The sequence below is a fragment of the Passer montanus genome, unplaced genomic scaffold (assembly GCF_014805655.1).
Source record: "Passer montanus isolate IOZ18808 unplaced genomic scaffold, ASM1480565v1 scaffold168, whole genome shotgun sequence".
NCBI classification, from domain to species: Eukaryota; Metazoa; Chordata; class Aves; order Passeriformes; family Passeridae; genus Passer; species Passer montanus.
In genome coordinates, this window is record NW_024364048.1 from 703,920 (window position 1) to 724,351 (window position 20,432).

A 20,432-nucleotide genomic window follows, 5' to 3' on the forward strand; every position below is an offset into this window, starting at 1 on the left:
TCCTGTGCACAGGGATGGGTTTCAGTAACATCTGCCCGAGCGGCTCACAGGCCCCGAGGCAGGCAGCTGCAGAAAGCAGAATATTTATGGAGATGCACATTTAGCGTGGCATATGCAAATGGCCTGGCGGTGTGTCACCCTGCCGCGCTGTGGGCTCGGCAGGAAGCGCTGCAGACAAGGAGAGGATCCGGGCGATCATTCCTCTCTCTGCATGCATCGATCCCGCATCATCTGTACATCAGAAGCTTTCAGGGCAATTAGCTCCCTCTCTTCTGGCGGCGAGCCTCCGTGCCAGCACAATGCTCTGCTGGAATGGCTCTGGAGATAGAGCTGTCCCCGTGCCAAGAATAGCTGGAACTTTTTATTAAGATGTTATCTTCTCCCGGGAATTCAAACACGAGTGGAGCAATTTTGATGTCAAGAATTTCTCCCGGTCTTATTATGGTGTAATACCTGAGGAACAAAGCGTGTTAATGGGGGATCTGCCAGCAGTCAGGCTCATCCCCGCACGCAGCACACCCTGAGCCTTTGTGAGCGGCTCAGAAAGAGCTGGAACGCTTTGAAATGCAGCTGCTGCTTCAGCTGCCAGCGCTGCCCTCCTTAGAAGCCGATTACCTGGGGGAGCTGTGCCCTTTTTATCCGCCTCAGCACAGCAGCAGCTGCTGGAGTCCAGGTTCGCAGGGAGAAGCCTTGCAGCGACAGGAGCCGGTCCATCCTGGAGCTGTGCAGAGGGGTGACCCCCCTGAATCTGCACCGAACGTGTTTAATGCATTGATAATCTTAAAAAAAACCCTAATTGTGCAAGATTGTCAGACTGACATTGAGCTTTGGGCATCCCCTTAAAGCCTGCCCGTCCACAGCACGAGCGCCTCTCCCTAAGGAGGGGCAGGGGAAGGTCCCACTGAAACTCCTCAGAATTCCAGGACCTGGGCGAGGCTGCTCCTCTCCCTCATCTGCACTTCCCTCTGCACGGAGGATTTGTCCCGGAGGATTCCATCCAGCCCAGCAGCTCCGACGGTGTGTGAATTGTATCCTGGCCGTGGGTGACGCTGGGCTGTCTGATTTACTCCGATAAAGTGAGCCTATAAAATGCATCAAACTCAAGTTCAGCCCCCAGCAGATCTGGCTGCTCGCAGCTAAAATCATCCTGGAGAGTGCTTGCCTGAAGAACTGATTAAAACATTTACAGGTTCATTTTCTCTGCGCTTCGGAGCGACCAAAACAAGGTGAGTCACTGCAGCCCCGCTGGCTCCAGGGCTGGGGTGCTCATCATTCATCGGGTGAGAGGCTCCATGGCTCTCCTTCCCTGCACACCCCAACCAGGGAGGGAGCCGGCAGTTCCTCACAGCCCCGGGGCATTCCCGAGCCATTCCCTGGAATGCTGGGGCTCCCTGGTTGTCAAGGGTCACCCTTCCAGCTCACAGCCCACCTCCACGGCCTCCTGGCTTCGTGCTGCTCCTGGGAGAGTGCTCCTGCATTTTCAGAGTGCTGCTGCTGCATTTCCATCCCAGAGCAGCAGCTCCCACATCATTTCCCCCCATTTTTAGACAGAGACTCTTAATTTTTGCCTCCTTGTGTTTGTATTCCACAGTGATCCTCAAAGAATGAAGCACCATCTCTCTGGCACGTGTTCTGCTTCAAATCATTTGACTGGGTCAAAAGCCGGGACCTCCCCTGGCTGTTGGATGTGAGAATTCCTGGATTTTCCTCAGGTTTGTGTTTCACTGGCTGGAGCTGGGGCTGCTGCGAGCAGAGCCCAGGGGCTGATCCCCCAAACCCTCCCTGTGTCACCGTGTCCCTGCTCTCCAGCCAGTGGCACTTCCCGAAGTGTCCCTGAGCCCTCGGACCTGTGCCTGGGGACACCAGTGTCACCTACGGGCGCGTCCTGGCCGAGAAGCGTCCCAGCAGAGGAGCCTCGTGTGTCCCCTCAGGGTGTTTTGGGGCAGGGGGTGCTGAGGTGTGTCCCTGCACTGCCGTGAATCCTCAGCCGGGTGCTCTGGGAGCACAAACCCCCGTGAGGGGAGGGTCTGCCCCCCAGCCCCCCTTCCCGTGCCCTGTGCTGTGCCCGGCCCCAGGGCAGTGCCACCGGGCATGGCTGTCCCGTGCTGTGCCCAGCCCCAGGGCAGTGCCACCGGGCATCGCTGTCCCTGCCGGAGCGAGGAGGGAGCGCCAGGGTCCTGCTGGGCGCTGCCGGACTGCAGCCCCTGGAGCGTGGCTCAGACTCTCACTGCTGGCTTTTTCCATGGGGAAAAGTTGCTTCTCCCAGAAAGCAGAGCTGCCCTGGCTCGGCGGGTCTTGGGGGGCTGTTGGGTGCTGTGCCCCGTGTCCCCCGGAGCCTGGGCGCCTTCAGTGCCCGGCCCCGCTCGGTCGGTGCCGATGCTGCGCGTTTGGGGGTGAAACGGCCCGAAAGGGGCCGGGACCAGCCCGGGGCACGGCCCGGGGCAAGCTGCGGGGGCTGCAGGCGGGGGGCTCGGCGGGGAGGGAGCGGCGGGAGCGGAGCGGTGGGATCGGTGAGAGCCCCCGCCCCGGCGGAGCGGCGAGAGCGGCGCGGAGGGAGCGGCGGGAGAGGAGCGGAGGGAGCGGAGGGAGAGGAGCGGAGGGAGCGGAGGGAGAGGAGCGGAGCGGAGGGAGAGGAGCGGAGGGAGCGGCGGAGCCCCCGCCCCGGCGGAGCACGGCGCGCTGGGCTGCGGATGGAGGGCAGCCGCTCTTCTCCCCGCTACGGGGCGGGAGCGGAGGGAGAGGAGCGGCGGGAGCGGAGGGAGAGGAGCGGAGCGGAGGGAGAGGAGCGGAGGGAGCGGCGGAGCCCCCGCCCCGGCGGAGCACGGCGCGCTGGGCTGCGGATGGAGGGCAGCCGCTCTTCTCCCCGCTACGGATCCATGGAATCCACCCGCTGGCCGCCGGCCGGCGCGGGGCCAGGTGAGCGCCGCGGCACCGACACCGGCACCGGCCGAGCCCAACTTCCCCCGCCCCCGGGGCTCCGGGACAATCCGGGCGCCGAGCCCCGGGAGCTGGAGGGAAACCGGCGGCTTCATCCTCCAGACGGAGCCCAGCCGGGGTCCCCGGAGCGGCCATCGGGAGCGGGGGGGGATGGATGGATGGATGGACGGACGGACGGAATGGCTGGATGGGGGGCAGTAAGGACGGGGAGAAAGGGCTGGGTGGGAGGAAGGGCGGTGGCAGGGGGTGTCTGGAGGGACAGACCGGCGGAGCTCGGTCACATCTCGCTGCTGCTGCCCTGCCGGACACGGTGCTGCCGTGCGCGGCCCTGGGCACGGCTGTGAGCGGGGCAAGGCGGGCTCGCCCTGTCCCTCACCGCCTTTGCCCCTCTCAGACCGGTTCCCCGGCAGGACGCGGTGAGGAGAGCGGGGGAATTGCCTTGAGCGCAGCCCTCGACCTTGGGCTGGGAGGAAGGGTCGCAGCGCTGGGCTGGGCGGAGGGAGGCGCCTGCAATCCCTCTGCTGTGCCACCCCTCCCCTGTCCCTCTCTGCTCCCCCTCAGCCCCTCGCACACAGCGGGCACGGGCAGGCAGCTGGACAGGCAGGGGAGCAGGGATCAGCCAACTCCAGCATCCTGCTGGGTACTGCCTGGGGGTTGTGCGGTGCTCATGAAGGTGCTCAGCTCCTGCTTGAGCTGTGGGAAGTTTTGGTCCTTTCCCTTTGTGCCTTTCCTGGCAGTGTGTATTGTCCCCTCCACCTCCCTGGGGCTCTGAGCACCTGCACCAGCCCGTCCTCTGCTCAGAGCTGGGTGACACCGGGCTGGGCCAGGCACTGCACTCAGGGTGCTGGTATGGGCAGGACATCCCCCGTGGGTGCCTGTGAGCAGGGCTGTGCTGGCTGAGATTTTGCTGGTCAGAGCAGTTCTGTGAGCTCCCAGCTCCTGGGGCTGGGTGAGAACCTTGGGACAGGTGAGAACGTGGCAGCAATCCCTGCCTGCTGGTCGGGTGCTGCTCTGCTGCTTGCTCCCCACCAGGACAGCTCAGACCAAGCCTGTGCAGCCCTGAGCTCCTGGAGCCTCTTGTCCTGCTGGAGCTCGGGCTGAATGTCCCCTGGCCCTGCTGCTGGCAGGAGCAGAGGAAAACACAGGGCTGAGTTGAGGCTTCTCGGGATGGTGCCCCCATAAAGGGCTCTGGCCCCTCCACAGGGGCTGTCAGTCCATTTCCCAGCTTTAATCCTGAGGAAAATTGCTTGAAGCTCCCCCTGCACTGTTGGCTGCTGTGACTCATCCCAGCTGGCTGCTGGCTGCCCAAATGTTGTCCCCAAACCATCTGGAATGGAAGTCTCTGGCTATTCCACCCCTGCCTGGGCCCGCTGGGATGATCAGAGCATCTCCAAATTTCTGTCCTTGGTTTGCCAGGCTGAAGTGGTGCCAGGCAGGATCCCCTTGGCTCAGGCACTGGGGGTTTTCTGTGTGGGGGCTCTGTGCATGGCCGTGCTGCTCTGGGAGAGCCCTGGGCAGTGTGGCCACGCATGGGGCCATCCCTGTCTGTCCCCACAGGGACATTTGGGCTGTGGGCTTGCTCCCAGCTTTAGTGAGCACCCTGCCCTGGGTGTCCCCTTCTCCACGTGCTCCCTCCCAGGGTTTGTGGGTTAATTTTCCGGGGGCTCTCCCCTGGCATTGCCCTCCCTCTGCTTCTGCCCTGAATTCAGCAGCTCCAGGGACACGAAGGTCCTGTCAGAGCTTCCTGTCCAGCACCGCCGGCTTGGGGAGCAGTTCCCTGGAATTCCTGAGGGCTGCAGAGTGCCAGGACCTGAGCACAGCACCTGAAGGCTCAGCCAAGGGCTGGCACCCCCCAGCTGAGCCCTGCAGCCCTGGCTGGGCTGGGCTGTGACCTTCCCACTGTCCCCATGCCACAGGACACTCCTGACCTGGTGAGTGTCCAGCAGAAAGGTGACGGGAGCAGCAGCTGAGCACAGCACCTGAAGGCTCAGCCAGGGCTGGCACCCCTGGCTGGGCTGTGACCTTCCCACTGTCCCTATACCACAGGACACTCCTGACCTGGTCAGTGTCCAGCAGAAAGGTGACGGGAGCAGCATGTGAGGGCAGCGTGGTGCCAGCCACGCCGATGGGAACCAGCCCAGAGCCGAGCCTGGAGCTTTCCTGCTCTGCCCAGGGGCTGGAATTACATCCCAGCCTCCTGCTGCAGGTGGGGGAAAGCAGCTCAGCCCTGCCCGCTCCTCCCCTCCCAGGGCTGCCCGCTCCTTCCCTCCTCTCTTTCCAGCATTGTCACCTCCTCCTGTCCCAGCCCTGTCACCTCCTCCTGTCCCAGCGCTGTCCCCTCCTCCCTTTGCCCTCACGGGCGGGGATTCCCATCCTGTCCCCTGGAATGTTGTCCCTCTGTCATTCTGGGGTGCTGGCAGCTGCTGCAGCCCTGGCGCTGCCCCGGGAGCCGGGGAACCTCAGCGCGGTGACTGTTCCAGCAGGGATCAGAGCACCCCGGGGTGCTCCCCAGGCCAGGGGGACCGTCCCCTCCCCAGCCCCGTGTCCCGGGCAGGTCGGGGTGTCCCTGGGCACGGAGGCTGCCCCGGGTTTGTGTCCCTGTGTTTATTGGCACATCGGGACAGCACCAGCCTCGGCACACAGGGACACAGCAGCGCAGCTTTTGGTGACATGGCTGCCCACAGGCACGTGGCGGCTGCGCCACCTGCCCCTCCAGCTGTGCTGGTCCCTGCACATCTGGCAGCATCTGCCGCGGGCCCCTGGGGCCATCCCCAGCTCTCAGCTGGTGCAGCTGCAGCAAAATATCCCAGGCCAGAGGAGCTTCGGGGTGGCAGAGCCCCGGAATGCTCGGGATGAAGGACCTCAGCATCCTGGTCCCCTAGCAACCGCACTCTGGTCCCTTAGCAACCGCGTGTGATGCTGTAGCAGGCTCAGCCGGTCCCTTGGCAACCTCAGCAAGGAGGGGGGCCGTGCAGAGCCGGGCAGAGCTGCTGGAGGGCTCAGCCAGCCTCCCCCTGGCCGAGCCCGAGCAGGGAGCCAGGGTCAGCCCTGGCGTCAGCTGAGCCCGGCCGTCCTGCCTGGGGGAGGGACACAACCCCCCGAGCCCTCAGCCTTGGAAAGGACCCCCTTTCCAAGCCAGGAACAGCAGAAAACCCTTCCCCAAAGCACTCACACGGATCCAAACCATCTATTTCCACAATAAACCTCCCCTGCTGGAAGTCTTGCAAATATGTCCCACTCTGGGAACAATTTCTGAGCAGTTTTGTGATGGGGAGGGGACAGAGAGTGCAGTGTCTGGTGCTGTGCCCTGGGGTTTGTCTCTTGCTGCCCTGTACCCCTCAGCACTGGCCTGGCTGCTGCTCAGAATGCCCAGCCCGCACTCGCTGGCATCTCCCAGCACCCCTGCCCGGGAATTCCTGCTCCTGGAGCAGCTGTGCTCCCTGTGCTATCCCCCCTTCCTGCACGGGGACATCCCAGGGCTGCGGGAAGGCAGAACCTCCTGGCGAGATGTGTCCTGTGGAGGCTCAGAGGAGCAGACCCAGCCCCTGCAGGACATTTGGAAGGGTTTGGGGTGTTCTCCCACAGCCAGTCCCTGCCCCCAGTCCCCGGGAGTGTGGGGCTGGCTGGGGTGGAATGAAGGCGCTGCTGCCTGGCCCTGGTGACAGGCTCAGTGTGGTGACAGAGCCAGCCCAGGCGGGGAGCTGGCCTGGAGCAAACCTTCAGCTGTTCCCTAAACCTGGCTGGGAGTCCCTGCGGACATCCAGAGGAAATCCAAGGAATGGCTCTGCCCCCAGCCCCAGCACATCCCGGGAGTGTGGGGCTGGCTGGGGTGGGATGAAGGCGCTGCTGCCTGGCACTGGTGACAGGCTCAGTGTGGTGACAGAGCCAGCCCAGGCGGGGAGCTGGCCTGGAGCAAACCTTCAGCTGTTCCCTAAACCTGGCTGGGAGTCCCTGCGGACATCCAGAGGAAATCCAAGGAAATCCAGGGGACAGGCAGGAGCAAACGAGTGGGATCTGAGTGTGAGTCACAGCAGAGGAGGCAGAGCTGCTGGTCAGAGCCGGAGGAGGTGGATGGGCTTTATCCTGTCCATCCCTCTAAAACATAAATTACAGCCCCTTGATCCCACATTTTGCTGTGAAGCTCCTGCCTCTCCTCCTGAGCAGGTGCCCTCCCCCTTTCCTGCCTCAGTTTCCCCACGTGGGGGTGGGTGTGATCCTCAGCACTGCAGAGGGTGAGGGACCTCACGGGGGGCTCACCCCAGGGCTGGGAAGGATGGGGGTGTTCATCCAGTGTGTGATGGAGGGGGAGCAGCCGGAGGGATTCACCCTGGCTCCTGAGCTCTGGGCTGTGTGTGCCCGGGGTTTGCTCGGGCAGCAGGAGGGTGCTGGGCAGGCCCAGCTCTCTGTGCTGGACGTGCTGGAGGTTTCTGTGCCTCTGGAAAAGGGAAGGGACCCTCCTGCCCTCCCCTCCAGCAGTCTGCAGCTGCCTTGGGCTCCTGCTGCTCCGGAGGGCAGACCCCCGGGAGAGTGGGCTGTGTCCCCCGGGAGAGTGGGCTGTGTCCCCGGGAGGGCAGACCCCGGGAGTGTGGGCTGTGTGCCCCGGGAGTGTGGGCTGTGTCCCCTGGGAGGGCAGACCCCCGGGAGTGTGGGCTGTGTCCCCGGGAGGGCAGACCCCGGGAGTGTGGGCTGTGTGCCCCGGGAGTGTGGGCTGTGTCCCAGCACGGCCGGGAGCAGGGATGTGCTGCTGCTGCTGCTGCTGCCGGGGCTGCCCCAGGGCCCCGCTGCCCTCGTGCTGCCTCAGGCGGCTCCTGCTCCTGCCCAGGGGACGAGGTCGTGTCCATGGCCGACTCCAGCGCCACCATGGACGACATCGAGGGAGAGCTCTTCAGGATCGAGCGCATCCGGGAGATCCTGGTGCGCCGGGAGTCGGAGCTGCGCTACATGTGAGCGTCTGTCTGTCCCTCTGTGCCGTGTGTCTGTCCCTCTGTGTGCTACATGTGAGTGTCTGTCTGTCCCTCTGTGCCACATGTGAGTGTCTGTCTGTCCCTCTGTGCCACATGTGAGTGCCTGTCCCCTCGTGCTGCTCCCTCCCAGGGACTCCCCAGTGTCCCCTCCTCCAGCCAAGCACAGCTCAGCCCCAGGGGTGAGGCTGTTCCCACCTTGTTTCCATTCCAACAGTCCAGGAAGTTCTGGAATTGAATTCTGCAGCCTTGCAGACCTGAGCCCCTGTGCTGCAATGGTGCCCGCCTGCCCTCGGGGGATCCAGGATGTTTTCCATGGCGCTCTCAGGAGATTTTGTGTGTCTGGAGGAAAAGGCCCAACTAACACCCATGCTTTGGGTCGATTGAGGTTTTTAATGTCACCAAAGGGCTGTGGTTAGCCCAGCCCTCAGATCCCACCCAGCACAAACTGGGATTTTGGCAAAGGTGACATTTCCCGGGCTGAAGCACTTCCTGAGCTGCCTTTGGGATGTGACTGGGCCCCCACAGCCTGGAAACCCGGGGTTAGTCTGGGCAGTGGAAGCTCTGAGCTGCTTCAGAGGCTCGGATTTGGAGCCCCTTCAAAGCACAGCTGCCCCTGAACTCGGTTTTGAAAAGGAGTTGTGGAAACCATCAAAAGTGTAGCTCTTAAGGCTTTCCATGGCAACAGCACCTGATCCTTCAGGTGCTGTCAAAGCTCGCAGCTCTGGTGTTTCCTTAACCCCTGGTTTGGTTTCTCCCTTGGAAAGCAAGGGGAAATCTCCTGCAGAAACCTCAGGGTGGGCTTGGCTGCCACAGCGGTCCCGTGGGGCTGGGACATGCCAGGATTGCCTCGTGGGGAGCTGGGGGAGCTCAGCTCTGCAGGGAGGGAGGCTGCGGAGGCTGGGGAGCTTCCCGGGGCTGAAGTGGGCTGGCATCTCCCACGGGAGGGCAGGGAAATCCGGGATCCCCACCACAGGCACTGCCTGGGGGTTGCTCTGGGGGTTTGAGCCTCTCCTCTCCCAGGTTTCCCCCCAGAGGTTCCGTTTGTGTCTCCGCAGGATGGACGACATCCAACTGTGCAAGGAAATCAGCCGGCTGAAAACAGAGCTCCAGAAACTCCTGGCCCTGCCGGGTGAGGCTCTGGGGATGCTCCCGAGGGTGCTGGGATCCCCAGGGTGCTGTGCTCCAGCCCAGGGCAGGTGTGGCAGGGCCCAGCTGTGCCCAGCTGTGTCCCCAGGCCCCTTCTCTGTGCTGTGCCCAGGGGCAGCCAGAGGCCAGGGTGGCCCTGCAGGTGCCCCAGTGGCACCGTGCTGGCTGTGCCTGGCAGCCCTCAGCACGCGGGCAGAGCCCAGTGCTGCTCAATATTCAGGTGCTGCTCCCTTCAATAAACCTGGCTCGGCTGTGGATGGAGGCTCGGGGTAAGGGGAGCATCCTGCCATGGAAACAGGAGCTCCTTGCTCCAGATCTCATGGGGGTTTCAATCCCAGCTCCTTCCAGTCCATAAACCAAGATTTTCCCTAAACCACGGCTCAGAGCAGAGATAAATTGTTTTCTTCTGCTACTGCAGAAATGAGCCTGGCTTTCCTTCATCCGCTTTGGGCTTTCATTTCTTGCCTTTTCAGCACTCCCAGACTCAGCTGAGAGCAGAAATTCTGCTCTTTTTGTCTTCATAAGTTGACTCAGACCAGTCTGTGCTGGAAAAAGCCTGCACATCCCTGCTCTGGTGAGGCAGCCAGGGCAGCCTCGGCTTTGGATAAAGACGGGAACACGTCAGTGCTGCTCAGAGCCAGCCAGGGCTGGGGCTCAGAACGTCCCCAGCCAAGGTGCCTTTCGTCATTCTGATGTCCCCAAGGTGCCTCTCATCGTTCAGATGTGGCCGTGATGGGCTCTGCCAGCTGCAGGAAGGGGCAGCCTTGGTCCGGTGGGACCTTAACCCTGGCAGGTTCTTCCTCATGGTGATTAATGAACCGCGAGTAGCGGGGTTAATGAACCCCAAATAGCGGTGTTAATGAACCCCAATTAGCGGTGTTAATGAACCCCAAATAGCCAGTGTTAATGAACCCCAATTAGCGGTGTTAATGAACCCCAAATAGCCAGTGTTAATGAACCCCAATTAGCGGTGCTTGGGCACAGCCTGATGCCCTTGGCGTGGCCCTGTCCCAGCAGGTGGGTTCAGGCTGCCCAGACAGATCCCAGGTGAGTGCCCAGTTCAGGCGGTGGGAGAGCCCCAGCAGAGCCCCAGCAGAGCCCCAGAGAGCTGTCACCTCCTGCCAGGGAGGCTCCATGAGATTCCTGCTGGCTGCGCAGCCCCAGCCTGGATCCAGCTGCTCCAGTGGGTTGGCTTTGCCCCCGCGCTCGGAGCTGAGCAGAGCAGGACTGGCCTTGGCAGGGGGATGGCTCCTGTGGGGTGGGAAATGCTCTCCCCGTGGCTGTGACTGTGCTCCTCTGCTGCAGAGAACCAGAAATCCAACGAGGAGAAGCAGAGGGAAGAGGAGCTGGTGCAGCAGATCCACAAGCTGGTGGAGACGCGGGATTTCCTGGTGGATGACGTGGAGTTTGAGAGGCTCAGGTACTGCTCGTGCTGGGGACCGTGCAATCCTCCCCTGAGCTGTGTCCTGCCTTCCCAGGGCTCCTGGGGCCCTGCTGCTCCTTTCCCGAGCAGTGACCGAGTTCTTTGTCACAGGGAAAGGGAAGAAGACAAGGAGATGGCCGAGTTCCTGCAGAGCAAGCTCTCCAAAAGCTGCCTCCAGAGAGCAAGTGGGTGCTGACGTGCTCATTGCTGCACTGAACCTCCCTGGCACTTGTCCCCTGTCCCAGGCACTGGGATGTCCCTGCCTGGAGCTGTGACACCCAGGGCAGTGCCCCCAGGGGCTGTGACACCCAGGGCAGTGTCCCCAGGGTGCAGGGGACACCCCGAGCAGTGTCCCCAGGAGCTGTGACACCCAGGGCAGTGTCCCCGGGAGCTGTGACACCCCGAGCAGTGTCCCTGGGGTGCAGGGGACACCCAGAGCAGTGTCCCCGGGAGCTGTGACACCCAGAGCAGTGTCCCTGGGGTGCAGGGGACACCCAGAGCAGTGTTCCCGGGAGCTGTGACACCCAGGGCAGTGTCCCCAAGAGCTGTGACACCCAGAGCAGTGTCCCCGGGAGCTGCTGCTCCTCGGGGTCAGCAGAGCCCCAGGGAAGCTGTGAGCAGCAGCCCCGGGCTGTGCCCTGTCCCCAGGCAGAGCTGGGCTCCTGTTCCCGCAGCTCCTGCCCGAGAGAAGAAGATGACATCGAGGGGACAGCAAACCTCAGCCCCCTACGTGACCAAGACGGGCCTGACCCTGCTCAGGGAGTGCTGTGGCTTCACCTGCTCCATCATGTAGGGCTCTGCCAGCGCCTGGCATAGGACATGGCCATGGTAGGGGCACGTCCTGGGCACCTGGGACGGGCAGGAGGGGCTTCCTTGGTGCTGGCCCTTCCCTGGAGCTGGCTGGTTCTTCCTGGGGTGATTTTGGGAGCAGGGGTTGCCCAGAGTGCCGTGGCAGTGCCAGGGCAGTGCCGTGGCTGCTGAGCCAAGCAGGCAGCTCCCACCATTCAGGACAGAGCTGATCTGAGTTCTGTGGGAATGGCAGAGCCTCAGGGGGGCTGCCTGCCCCTGCAGCCTGCTCTGGGCTCCCCCTGCCCCCGAGGGAGCTGGCAGGGAGGGGATCCCCACTGCAGCAGCTCTGGCTGCCCCTGCCCCGAGCACGGCTCTGCTGCCCAGCTCCTGCCCCCAAGCTGGGCTTTGGGGGGGCACACACGGCCAGCAAGGCCCAAAGAACTGGGGGTGGGCTTCACCCGTGGGGGATGAGCACAGAGCTGCAGCTCCGGGGTGTGGGACCAGCTCTGGGAGGGGAGGTGCTGCTGCCAGGGGCCCCTGTGCAGGATTGGCCCCGGGCACTGCAGCTCTCACTGCAGCCAGAGGCAGCAGAGCTCAGCTCAGGGCAGTGGCTCTGCAGAGCAGGCCCGGCCCCGGGGCCACAAGGGGATCTGTGCCTGGAGTTCCTTTCCCCAGCTCCTGCCTTTGCTCCCCAGGTGTGCAGGCAGAGCCTGCTCCCTGCTCTGTCCCGGGATCCATCAGTGCCCACGGCTCCCCTGCAGCAGCAGCAGCAGCCCCGGGCTGGCTGGGCAGCTCTGGCTGCTGGCACAGCTCTGCTGGCCCCACGTCCTCCACAGCAGCACAGACACCGTGTCCCACCCCGGCCTGGGAGCTGGGACAGAGCAGGGAGCCCACGGAACGGGACAGGGCACCCACACCTGGGCTGAGGGATAAAAACCACCTGGAGCTGCTGCTTGAGAGCATCCTGCTGCACCCTGGCAGTGCCACGGGGAGCTTCCAGCCTGGAGCCGATCCCATCCTGGAGCTGATCCCATCCTGGGGCTGATCCTGTCCTGGAGCTGATTTAATCCTGGATCTGATCCTGTCCTGGAGCTGATCCTGTCCTGGAGCTGATCCCATCCTGGAGCCGATCCCGTCCTGGAGCTGATCCCATCCTGGAGCTGATCCCATCCTGGAGCTGATCCCATCCTGGAGCTGATCCCATCCTGGAGCCGATCCCGTCCTGGAGCTGATCCCATCCTGGAGCTGATCCCATCCTGGGGCTGATCCCAGCCTGGAGCTGATTTAATCCTGGAGCTGATCCCCTCCTGGAGCTGATCCCATCCTGGGGCTGATCCCGTCCTGGAGCTGATTTAATCCTGGAGCTGATCCCCTCCTGGAGCTGATCCCGTCCTGGGGCTGATCCCATCCTGAAGCTGATCCCGTCCTGGGGCTGATCCCATCCTGGGGCTGATCCCATCCTGGAGCTGATCCCTTCCTGGGCCACTCCAGAGACCCTCCAGGGCTGCTCTGCTCGGCCCCCAGGGATTTGCTTTGTTCCACACACACCAAAGGCTCCTCTCTCCTGCCCTCCCAGGGCCTTACTGGGGCAGTGAGTGACCCAGCCCGTGTTTGGTCAGGCTGAGGGGAGCCAGAGGCCAGGAGAGCCCTGGATTCCAAACTCGCCCCTCTGGAGGCAGCTGGGCCGGAGGCAGTGCTGGTGCCAGCAGGAGGAGGGACAGGGTGTGTCTGTGTGTCCCCCTGTGACCCTCAGGAGGATGGGCAGGTGTGTCCGTGTGTCCCCCTGTGACCCTCAGGAGGATGGACAGGGTGTGTCCGTGTGTCCCCCTGTGACCCTCAGGAGGATGGGCAGGGTGTGTCCGTGTGTCCCCCCTGGGGCCCTCAGGAGGATGGACAGGGTGTGTCTGTGTGTCCCCCTGTGACCCTCAGGAGGAGGGACATGGTGTGTCTGTGTGTCCCCCTGGGGCCCTCAGGAGGATGGGCAGGGTGTGTCTGTGTGTCCCCCTGGGGCCCTCAGGCTGCCCCCCGGGCACACAGAACTGCTGGGAGGGCTGGAGAGGAGCCCAGCCCACAGGAGGGACACAGCTCCACGTGCATCCACCTCACCCCAATAAACGTCTGCTGGAAGCTCTGCAGGTGTTGTCCCTCCTGGGACCCCAGGAGATGGCTCAGCTGTGACACAGCAGGGTGGGCAAAGAGGAGCAGAAACAGCCTGAGCAGCCAGGCTGGCCTTGGGAGCTCCCTGGGATGCCCAGAGCAGCTCCTGGAATGTCCAGAGCAGCCCCTGGAACGCCCAGAGCAGCTCCTGGAACACCCAGAGCAGCTCCTGGAGTGCCCAGAGCAGCTCCTGGAACGCCCAGAGCAGCTCCTGGAACGCCCAGAGCAGCTCCTGCTGCTGCAGCAGGACCCCAGCCCTCCCACTTCTGGCTCTGACCCACACCTCACTTGTGGTCCCTCAGTGTCCTCACTGGCCCTGGGGACAGCCGTGTCCCCACCTGTCCCTCACAGGGCAGGGGACAGCCGTGTCCCCCTCACAGGCAGGGCAGAGCTGCTCCTGTCCCATGAGCTCCTGCCACCTGAGAGGGTGGCACCCACACGGGTGACAGGGTGGCCATGTGTGGGGACAGCAGAGTCACCTCTCAGGAGGGGTGCAGATGACCCTGTCCCTTTGGAAATGTCACAGCTGGGATGAGAGGCAAGGGCACAAAGGCCCAGCACGCTCAGGGATGAGTCAGGAGCTGACTGTCCAGAGCAGGCAGCAGCTCCTGGTGGCACCGCCAGTGTCTGTGAGAGCTCAGGACCCCCGAGAGCCACACAGGGCTCGCTCCCTCCTGCTTTGCTCTCTTTCCTCCTGAGCATGTGGGCTCACAGAAGAGCAGGGAAGACCAGCAGGAAATGAAGAGATGCCTTAAAATATTTGCTATTTTTTTTAGTCTGCAGTATCTGCAGGGTTCTCTGGCCTCTCCTGTCCCTGCTGCTGCTCGCAGGCAGGGCAGGCTCTCACAGAGCCCGGCCACGCTCCTTCATGTCCTCCGTGAAGTCCTGGAGGTCGTGGATAAACTGCCGGATCTGGGGTGGCGCCGGGAGAGGGGGTCAGGCGGGAATGGAGCAGGAGGCAGAGGGAGCCTGTCCCTCCTGCAGGCCACATGTCCCCAGGCTAAGTGACAGGACAGGAAAGCACGTGCAGCACCGGGGGGGGGGGGGGGGGGCCCTTTGGGGGGGGGGGGGGGGGGGGATGGAGCCTTTGTGGGGGAACAGAACCAAACCCCGGCCAGGGCTGGATCTGCATCCCTGCAGCCCGAAACCCTGCACCCCAAAACCCTGCACCCCATATCCCTGCATCCTGGCACCCCAAAACCCTGCACCCCTGCACCCCCATCTCCCTGCCCCCTGCCCGTGCCTGGCCCCACCCTGCTCGCCCCTGTCCCCCCATTGCCCCCCCAGGGACCCCAGGGGGTGTCGGGTCTGGGGGCTCCCCCTCGCCTTGGGGGTCCCTCCTCTCCCTGGCAGGGGCAGTGCCCGCGTTACCATGTCCAGCTGCCTGTGGCTGTCCCCGGCTGCCACCCTGCCCTGCGGCTGCAGCCGCGCGCTGGCGGCGTGGAACAGGCTGTGGATGGCCATGGTGAGGGACCTCAGCTCCACCGCCCGCCTGGCCGCCCCGTCCTGCACCTGGGCACAGCGCTGCTCCTGGCACACGGGGCACAGCAGCACAGCAGCCTCAGCCCCGGGGCCGCTGGGGAACCAGCTCGGGATGGGAGGGGATAATGGGATAATGGGATAATGGGATGGGATGGGATGGGATGGGATGGGATGGGATGGGATGGGATGGGATGGGATGGGGCACCTCCTCCCACCACAAACTGCTGCTGGGCCCTGCCACCCACCCCTGGCTGCAGGAGGAGCAAGTCCTGGCCCCCCAGGCCTCGCAGAGCCCCCCTGGCCACCCCCAGCCCCTTACCCAGTGCCGGATGTCACTTTGAGCCTGCTCGAGCGACTCTTTGAGCTGCACGAGCTCGTTCCTGCACTGCAGCATCTCAGCCTCCCTCTCCGCCCTGATCTGCTGCTGCAGGCCCTTGCCCTGCTCCAGCAGCTGCCGGTGCCACCACTGGGACTGCAGCAGGTCCTTGCGTGTCCTCAGCAGGGCCTTGTAGTAGGTGATGATGTCATCGATGTCATGGAACTGCAGCACAGGTCCTGGGGTCAGGGACACCCTGCCCTGCTCCCTCTGGGGTCAGTGACACCCTGTCCTGTCCTGTCCTGTCCTGGGGTCAGTGACACCCTGTCCTGTCCTCCCTGCCCCCCCGGGGTCAATGACACCCTGCCTGGGGTCAGTGACACCCTGCCCTGCCCTGCCCTGCCCTGTCCCCCCTGGCTCACTCCTGGGCACTCTTCAGCTGCCCCAACCATCGGTATGGCCTGGAGTGGTGACACCAAGGGGGCCCTGCTCCCCTCAGCGCTGAGCTTTCCCCGTTCTCATGGTTTTTGCTCATTTTTCTCAGTCCTTCTCTGCTCTGGCTCTCCTCTCCTGGCCCTGCTCCCTGTGGCCCCCCTTGGCTGCCGGGGAGCCCTTCCCAGCCCACCCGCAGTCTCTGGGTTTGCTGCAGTGCTGATTCCCTGGCCTTGCCTCTCTCCTCTGGTTCTAACCAGGGCAGGCCCTCCCTGAGGCACGCCCCAGCTCACCTGGGAATGCTCCACCACCTCCTCCAGGTACCTCCTGAACCGGGAGTACTGCAGCAGTTTTTTGGAGAGTTTCTGGTGCTGCTTCCTCAGGGCTTCCAGCTCCCTCCTAGCCCTCACGAGCTCAGTCTCCTTTTTCGAATTCTCCTCTTTCTCTTCTTTGGCTTTCTTCAGAGCTTGGCTTCGCAGCCTTTCATTCTCCTGGGGAGGTTTTCAGCACCACCCGCAGCCAGAGGGGGAGGGAGGCAGGGAGGGCAGAGCTGGGTCACTCGGGGCACTGCCAGGAGGGCCCAGCACGGCACAGCTCAGCCCTCCCTGTCCCGGGGCCACCCCCTGCCCTGTCCCTTTGCCCTGGGGCTGTGCCCTGTCCCAGCCAGGGCACAAACCCCTGCTGCTCACACTCCGGCCCCAGGAGGGCTGAGCCAGGGCTGGTGCCAGGGGAGGGGAGCTGGTGAGCAGGGGCAGTGTGCCAGGTGTGCCAGGGGTATCAGGTGTGCCAGGAGTACCAGGCGTGCCAGGGATATGAGGTGTGCCACGTGTATGAAGTGTTCCAGGTGTATCAGGTGTGCCAGGTGTTCAGGTGTTCCAGGTGTTCAGGTGTTCCAGGTGTGCCAGGACTGACAGGAGTGCCAGGAGTACCTTCACGGTGGCCCCAGATGTCACCACGTGGGCTTTCAGCTGGGCCCTCCTGGCGTGCAGCTCCCTCCACTGCTCAGCAAGGCTCTCCATCCTCTCCGTGAAGGCCTGGCAGCCCCAGAGCGAGGGTGACACGGCTGCCACAGCCAGAGCTCCCCTGCCTGCTGCTGCCACCCCCCAGAGCCCCCCAGCCCCATGCCAGCCCCTCACCTCTGTGCCAAGAGTATCAGGTGTGCCAGGGGTACCAGGGGTATCAGGTGTATCAGGAGTGCCAGGAGTGCCAGGCGTGTCAGGGGTATGAGGTGTGCCACGTGTATGAGGTGTTCCAGGTGTGCCAGATATGTTCCAGGTGTATGAAGTGTTTCATGTGTTCCTGGGGTATCGGGTGTTCAGGTGTGCCAGGTGTATGAGGCGTTCAGGTGTTTCAGGTGTGCCAGGGGTGCCAGGGGTGTTCCAGGTGTTCCAGGAGTGCCAGGAGTGCCAGGAGTACCTTCACGGTGGCCCCAGATGTCACCACGTGGGCTTTCAGCTGGGCCCTCCTGGCGTGCAGCTCCCTCCACTGCTCAGCAAGGCTCTCCATCCTCTCCGTGAAGGCCTGGCAGCCCCAGAGCGAGGGTGACACGGCTGCCACAGCCAGAGCCCCCCTGCCTGCTGCTGCCACCCCCCAGAGCCCCCCAGCCCCGTGCCAGCCCCTCACCTCCTCTGTGTCCTCCACGACCTTCTCCATCAGCCGCACTTCCTTCATCTTCTTCAGCACGCAGATGAACGAGTGCGTGGAGTCCTCCTCTGCCGCCCGCAGCTCCCTGCACGCGTTTCCCCGCTCACACGGCACCCTGGCAGCCGGTGGGCAGCCCCCAGCCCCACCTCGGAGCCCCGGCAGCGCGACCCCCGGCCCTCCCCTGCAGGGACCCCAGCACGGCCCCGGGGTGACGGGGAGGGACAGGGGAGGGACGGGGATGGAGCTTGCCACGGCAGGGAAGGACAAAGGGCACACGGGGGGAGGCTGGAGGAGCCCTGACCTGAGCAGGAGCAGCAGCCTGTCCTTGTACTGCCCCCGGTAATATCTCACGTCCTCGTGGGCCATCGCTGCGGCCACCGCGCGTCCTGCTGCTGGCCCGGGGCTGCTGTGCCCTGCCCAGCCCCGGGGCCACCCCAGAGCACCGGGACAAGCCCTGCGGCTACTCAGTCCCGGAGAGAGGCACCGAGGCTCCTCCAAGCATCCTGAGAGCTCCGGGGCTGCTCGGGCACTGTGACAGCTCCGGGGGCTCCTGCACCCATTGTTACAGCTCCAGGGACTCCTCCCAGCACTGTGACAGCTCCGGGGGCTCCTGCACCCATTGTCACAGCTCCAGGGGCTCCTCCCAGCACTGTGACAGCCCCGGGGGCTCCTCCCAGCACTGTGACAGCTCCGGGGCTCCTCCCAGCACTGTGACAGCCCCTGTGAGCCCCCTGGCATCGGGGGGACTGACCACTGCATCCAGGACCTGGAATTTTTTCATTCCCTTCTGTTCTTCATTCATCCTCTCTGCCTCTTGCTGTGCCCGGATTTGGCCCCGTGCCCTGCGCTGCCCTGGGGGTCTGGCAGGGTCCCTGGCAGCCCCGTGCCCCTGTCCCGAGCCCCAGGCCCCTTCCCAAAGCCCAGCTGGAGCCCCAGGGAGGGCTGAGCCCAGCTGTGCCCCGTCCCTGTGTGCAGGAGCTCGCCGGGCACAGGGGCAGGGCTGCTGCCGAACCCCGGGCAGCTGGGGACATCTCCTGGCGGCGGCTGGAGCAGCGCTGCTGCAGAGCTGCAGCTCCTCTGCCCGGGGCGGCAGCGCGGGCACGGCGCGCCGGCTCCGGGCAACTTCTCTGAAAGAAAAACAGGAAAAAAAAAACCACCTTTCTTTGGCTAAAAGTGACTAAACCGCACTTGTTTTGGATCACATCTCCCTTAACCACCCCGAACAGCAAAGTAGAGCCTGCCTGCTGCTCCTGGACACATTTAATTGCACAATAAAATGTGAAATAAAATTACTTTCCTCTTCACCCCCTCAAAACACACACCACAGCCTGCATTTCCAGCTGATCAATCCTTCTGTCAGACACCAGGGTCTTCTTTCCACACCTCTCCTTGTTTCTCTGTAAGATTCCCTATAAATGTGAGGGGCACCCAGCAAGTCACCACTGCTGGCTGCTTTCCCTGATTCACCCCCAGGAGGAAATGGCAGAGTCACTTTGCTGTCCATAGCTGCCACCAGCTAGGAGCAAGGCTGGGCTGTTCTTACCCCTTTCATCCTCTCTCTTCTCCTGGAATGAGCTCATTGTGTGCTTTAAACACATGGAAGGAAAAAGAGAATTAGTCCAAGTCTGTGCCGAGCGTGGTTTGTGTGTTATGGACACAGCACCTGTGGGACGCCCACCAATCCCAAAAACGTGGAGAACTCTGCATTGAACTGACCCAGAACAGCACAAAGGGGACACAGCCAAGAAAGTCACTGAGCACTGCTGGCTCCCACTGCGGGGTGAGAACAAAAGAGTTCATTTCCATTCCAGACAAAAAAAAAGAATCCAGTGGAAGCTTTAAGATCAGCTCAACGGGGCAGAGTTCACAGTGCCAGATTCTAATCTTACCCTACAGGTTTTTGTGTTCTGTTTTAGACTTTGTGCTCTATTTTTGGCTCAGCAACAAGCAAGAAGTTTGTCAGCCGTGCTAATTGCAAAATACTACAGAAATGAAACCCTGTTTACATTCTCCCTCAAAGGCCAGCACTGCACAAAGACATTTCCCTGCATTACAGCACTCAGCAGGCACAGGACACGCGACTGCTCAGCCGTGGGTGTCTCAACAGGCATTTCTGTTATGGAAACACCTCTCTCCTTGCTGGAACCTTGTTTAGAGTAGAATCAAACACTGCCAAATATTCCCCTCTACCTGATAATGGATTAAAGCAAGCTGGAAAACACAGGGCATGGAACAAATGATTTTATGGAGCAGTCAGCCACCCGTGCAATGTTTCCATAAAACACAAGCCCCAGAAAGGCTCCAAACAGCACCAGCCCCACGTCTCCCTGGGGCCTGGGCTCCTCAGAGCTGGCACTGCTGGCAGTAGAGAACTTTGCCCCCTATAAACACAGACAGATTGAGCAGCAATCTTTTTATTGGTCTTTTTATTTGAGGTGTATCTGTGCAATTCTGATACTTCACCATCCTGAAAGCAGGAATTGAATCTGCACCTCCAAACGCTCCAAAGCCAGAGAAATACTGCTCAAATCCCACTCATTTGGGGTTCCTGAGATCCCCCCCCATCCAAAACCCCATCCCCAAATCCCGCTGAACCCCCTCCGTGCCCGGGGCAGAATGACAACAATGCTGATCACGATGTTGATAACGAAAGAGCGCATCTCCTCAGCACGGTCCTGATCCCGCTCTGCTGCGGGAGCCGGAGCTGGGCAGGGCCGGGGCTGCAGAGGGAACGAGCGGCCCCTTGGCACCGGGGAGCAGCGCGGGGTGCTCTGAGGGGACCCCCGGGCCCAGGAGCGGGGCTGGGGCTGGCACTGCCCCTGTGGGAGCAGCCTGTGGAGAAGAGCCGCCCGTCAGGCCCGGACAGGCTCCGGGGCGGATCCGGAGCAGGAGATGAGGATAAGGATAACTCCCGCTGCGAGACCCCCTCGCCCTTTGCTGGCCCTCGCCCCCACTCCCCTCTCGTCAGGGGCAAAGGGACGGTGACGGGACAGCCGAGCTGCTCCCGAGGGATTCGGCACAGCGCGGAGAAGGGGAGGGAGAGGAGAGGCTCCTCAGGCAGGGAGCGGTGCTCGGGAGGTGCCGCGGGGCCGGAGGATGCTCAGGGACCTGGTCAGGAACAGCCTGCAGCTGCTCTTATCAC

The 20,432-nt window shown here is 63.0% G+C and overlaps 2 protein-coding genes across 2 annotated transcripts; one reads left to right on the forward strand and one right to left on the reverse strand.

Moving 5' to 3' along the window:
• Nucleotides 1-2,763: 2,763 nt before the first annotated feature.
• LOC120499725 (bMERB domain-containing protein 1-like) lies at nucleotides 2,764-12,426 on the forward strand. Its single transcript, XM_039703754.1, has 7 exons — nucleotides 2,764-2,916; nucleotides 7,760-7,880; nucleotides 8,957-9,030; nucleotides 10,353-10,467; nucleotides 10,582-10,655; nucleotides 11,145-11,298; nucleotides 11,955-12,426. Exons 1-6 carry the CDS (start codon nucleotides 2,841-2,843, stop codon nucleotides 11,261-11,263), a joined length of 579 nt encoding a protein of 192 aa, XP_039559688.1. The 5' UTR covers nucleotides 2,764-2,840; the 3' UTR covers nucleotides 11,264-11,298; nucleotides 11,955-12,426.
• A 1,833-nt stretch (nucleotides 12,427-14,259) lies between these two features.
• CCDC42 (coiled-coil domain containing 42) lies at nucleotides 14,260-17,656 on the reverse strand. Its single transcript, XM_039703771.1, has 8 exons — nucleotides 17,622-17,656; nucleotides 17,270-17,375; nucleotides 17,063-17,167; nucleotides 16,576-16,680; nucleotides 15,940-16,137; nucleotides 15,218-15,439; nucleotides 14,788-14,946; nucleotides 14,260-14,328 (listed from the first exon to the last, which is right to left on the reverse strand). Exons 1-8 carry the CDS (start codon nucleotides 17,654-17,656, stop codon nucleotides 14,260-14,262), a joined length of 999 nt encoding a protein of 332 aa, XP_039559705.1.
• Nucleotides 17,657-20,432: the final 2,776 nt, after the last annotated feature.

Coding starts and splice junctions, on each gene's coding strand:
- LOC120499725 (XM_039703754.1), top strand. CDS start 2,841: ATGGAGGGCAGCCGCTCTTCTCCCCGCTACGGATCCATGGAATCCACC. Junction 7,881..8,956: donor GAGTCGGAGCTGCGCTACAT/GTGAGCGTCTGT, acceptor GTGTCTCCGCAG/GATGGACGACATCCAACTGT. Junction 10,468..10,581: donor GTGGAGTTTGAGAGGCTCAG/GTACTGCTCGTG, acceptor TCTTTGTCACAG/GGAAAGGGAAGAAGACAAGG.
- CCDC42 (XM_039703771.1), bottom strand. CDS start 17,656: ATGGCCCACGAGGACGTGAGATATTACCGGGGGCA. Junction 17,168..17,269: donor TCGTGGAGGACACAGAGGAG/GTGAGGGGCTGG, acceptor TGGGGCTGCCAG/GCCTTCACGGAGAGGATGGA. Junction 16,138..16,575: donor CATCTGGGGCCACCGTGAAG/GTACTCCTGGCA, acceptor AAACCTCCCCAG/GAGAATGAAAGGCTGCGAAG.